The 2,157-nt window shown below is 42.7% G+C and overlaps 1 protein-coding gene across 1 annotated transcript; it reads right to left on the bottom strand.

Annotated features, from left to right (window-relative positions):
* Positions 1-475: 475 nt before the first annotated feature.
* On the bottom strand, positions 476-1,408 carry LOC129522171 (olfactory receptor 7A17-like). Its single transcript, XM_055344315.1, has one exon. The coding sequence runs from the start codon at positions 1,406-1,408 to the stop codon at positions 476-478; it is 933 nt and encodes a 310-aa protein (XP_055200290.1).
* Positions 1,409-2,157: the final 749 nt, after the last annotated feature.

The following is a 2,157-nucleotide window of genomic DNA, read 5'->3' as shown; positions in this document are numbered from 1 at the left end:
CGAGTTTTGTACTTCCATCTACAATAAAGTTATGTGAAGGGCTTACTGGCCAAGTGGAGTTCCTTCTATATGAAGAATATAGCTCATTCTTATTCTTTTGGGAAATCAGTGGGAAATTTACTTGGCATGGTATAAGTCATTTGAAATGAATTTATTTTTAAGAAATCTAACTTGCACCATGCAAGATACAGAAACTTCCAGGCATTTGTGACCAAGGATGGGGAAAATATTGGGATATGAAAATGGACAGGGGAAACTGTATATCAGACAGAACAGAAGATTTATAAAAAGTTACCCAAATGTATAAAGAAGTTGAATTGAAACAAATGAGCACTGGATGTTATTCTATATGTTGCCAAATCGAACTCCAATAAAAAAATATACAAAAAAAAAGAAAGAAAGAAATGGTTACAGCCTCTGAGGCTGTAAGCCCTGCAATCATGGGCACATCTTCATCTCAGTCCCACAATGGCCCTTACATCACTGGAACTCCAATGATTCTTTTCAGAGCCCTCTTTATGTCTTTGTTCCTCAGGCTGTAGATGAAGGGGTTCAACATGGGCGTGACCACCGTGTATATCACTGAGGCCACTGCACTTGAGTGAGAGCTCTGGGTAGCAGCAGAGCTAAGGTACACTCCTATGAGTGTACAATAAAATAAAGAGACAACCAAGAGGTGAGATGCACAGGTGGAAAATGCTTTATACTTGCCCTGAGCAGATGAGATTCTCTGTATGGAGGAGACTATCTTAGAGTAAGAGTAAAGTATCCCAGTGAGGGGACCACCAGCCAGCAAAACAGCTGCAAAATACATCACCAGGTCATTAAGAAAGGTGTCAGAACAGGCAAGTTGGACCACTTGATTGAGTTCACAAAAGAAGTGGGAGATTTCCACCTCTGAACAGAAGGACAGCCACAATACCATTAAGCTTTGTAATAAGGAATTCAGAGCACTTATCATCCAGGACATCAGAACCAGCAGTGCACAGCAGGTAGGTTTCATGATGACCCTGTAGTGCAGGGGGTGACAGATGGCCACGAGGCGGTCATAGGCCATCACAGCCAGGAGAAAGTCATCCAGTGCAGTGAAGAGGAGGAAAAAGTATATCTGAGTGATGCAGCCTTCATAGGTGATGACTTTAATCTGAGTCTGAATGTTCAGGAGCATCTTGGGGACGGTGGTGGAGGTGAAACAGATGTCTACAAAGGACAGGTTGGCAAGGAAGAAGTACATCGGGGTGTGGAGGTGAGGGTCTGACCTGACAGCCAGGATTATGAGCAGGTTTCCAAAGATAGTGATCAGGTACATGGAGAGGAAAAGCCCAAATAGGAGGGGCTGCATTTCTGGTTCCTCAGATAATCCCAGAAGAAGAAACTCTGAAATTTGTGAATCATTTCCTGGTTCCATGTAGCAGAAGTGACTACCAGGAAAAACAAAAAATAACATGGCTAATTTTCTCAATTATAAACATTACAAATATCATTCAAATTCTACAATTTCCGTTTTGCATTCAAAAAGTCAGTCTCCATACTTTTTGTATGGAACCTGTCCCCTTTGCACCAACTCCCCCATGCCAGCTCCAAGTAGGAATGTGCATCCCACACTTGGCCTTCTTCCCAAGTACTCATGGATTCTGTACTTTTAATGAGAAATTCTGTCACACATCTGAGGAATGAACTTGAGTACTGACTAGCCTCCAGGCAGAGAGATTGGGTCAGGACACAAATGTCTGCACAGTTCAGTGACAGAAGATAAGCAGATAGAAGATCAAATAGAATATCAGAAGGCGACAGGTGCTGTGAAGAAAAGGTCAGTAAAAAGGAAAGAGCGCCCAGAGGTGCCTTTTTTTACTGGTTGCTCAAGTAGGGAGCACACATTTATACAGAGGCCTCAGCAGGACACACAAGGTTACCCAGGGAAAGGTGTGCCCATCAGGGAGAACAACCAGTGCAAAGGCTGTGAGAAAAGAGTTGGTCTTTTTAAAATTACTCTGTTGCCACAGATTCAGTGAAATGGGCCAAGTACTGCACTGTTCCCTGCATCTGACGTGGGATGTGAAGGACTGTGCCTTCCTGTTGTTTACAGCCTTGTGGAAATGCAGGTGAGAACCAAAAACTCAGGTGAATAAACAACATATAGATTATAGCAAATAAGAT

The sequence above is a fragment of the Nyctereutes procyonoides genome, unplaced genomic scaffold (assembly GCF_905146905.1).
Source record: "Nyctereutes procyonoides isolate TBG_1078 unplaced genomic scaffold, NYPRO_anot_genome, whole genome shotgun sequence".
Classification (NCBI taxonomy): domain Eukaryota; kingdom Metazoa; phylum Chordata; class Mammalia; order Carnivora; family Canidae; genus Nyctereutes; species Nyctereutes procyonoides.
Note: the sequence above shows the minus strand (reverse complement) of the source record. Positions and strands in the feature narration are given on the sequence as shown.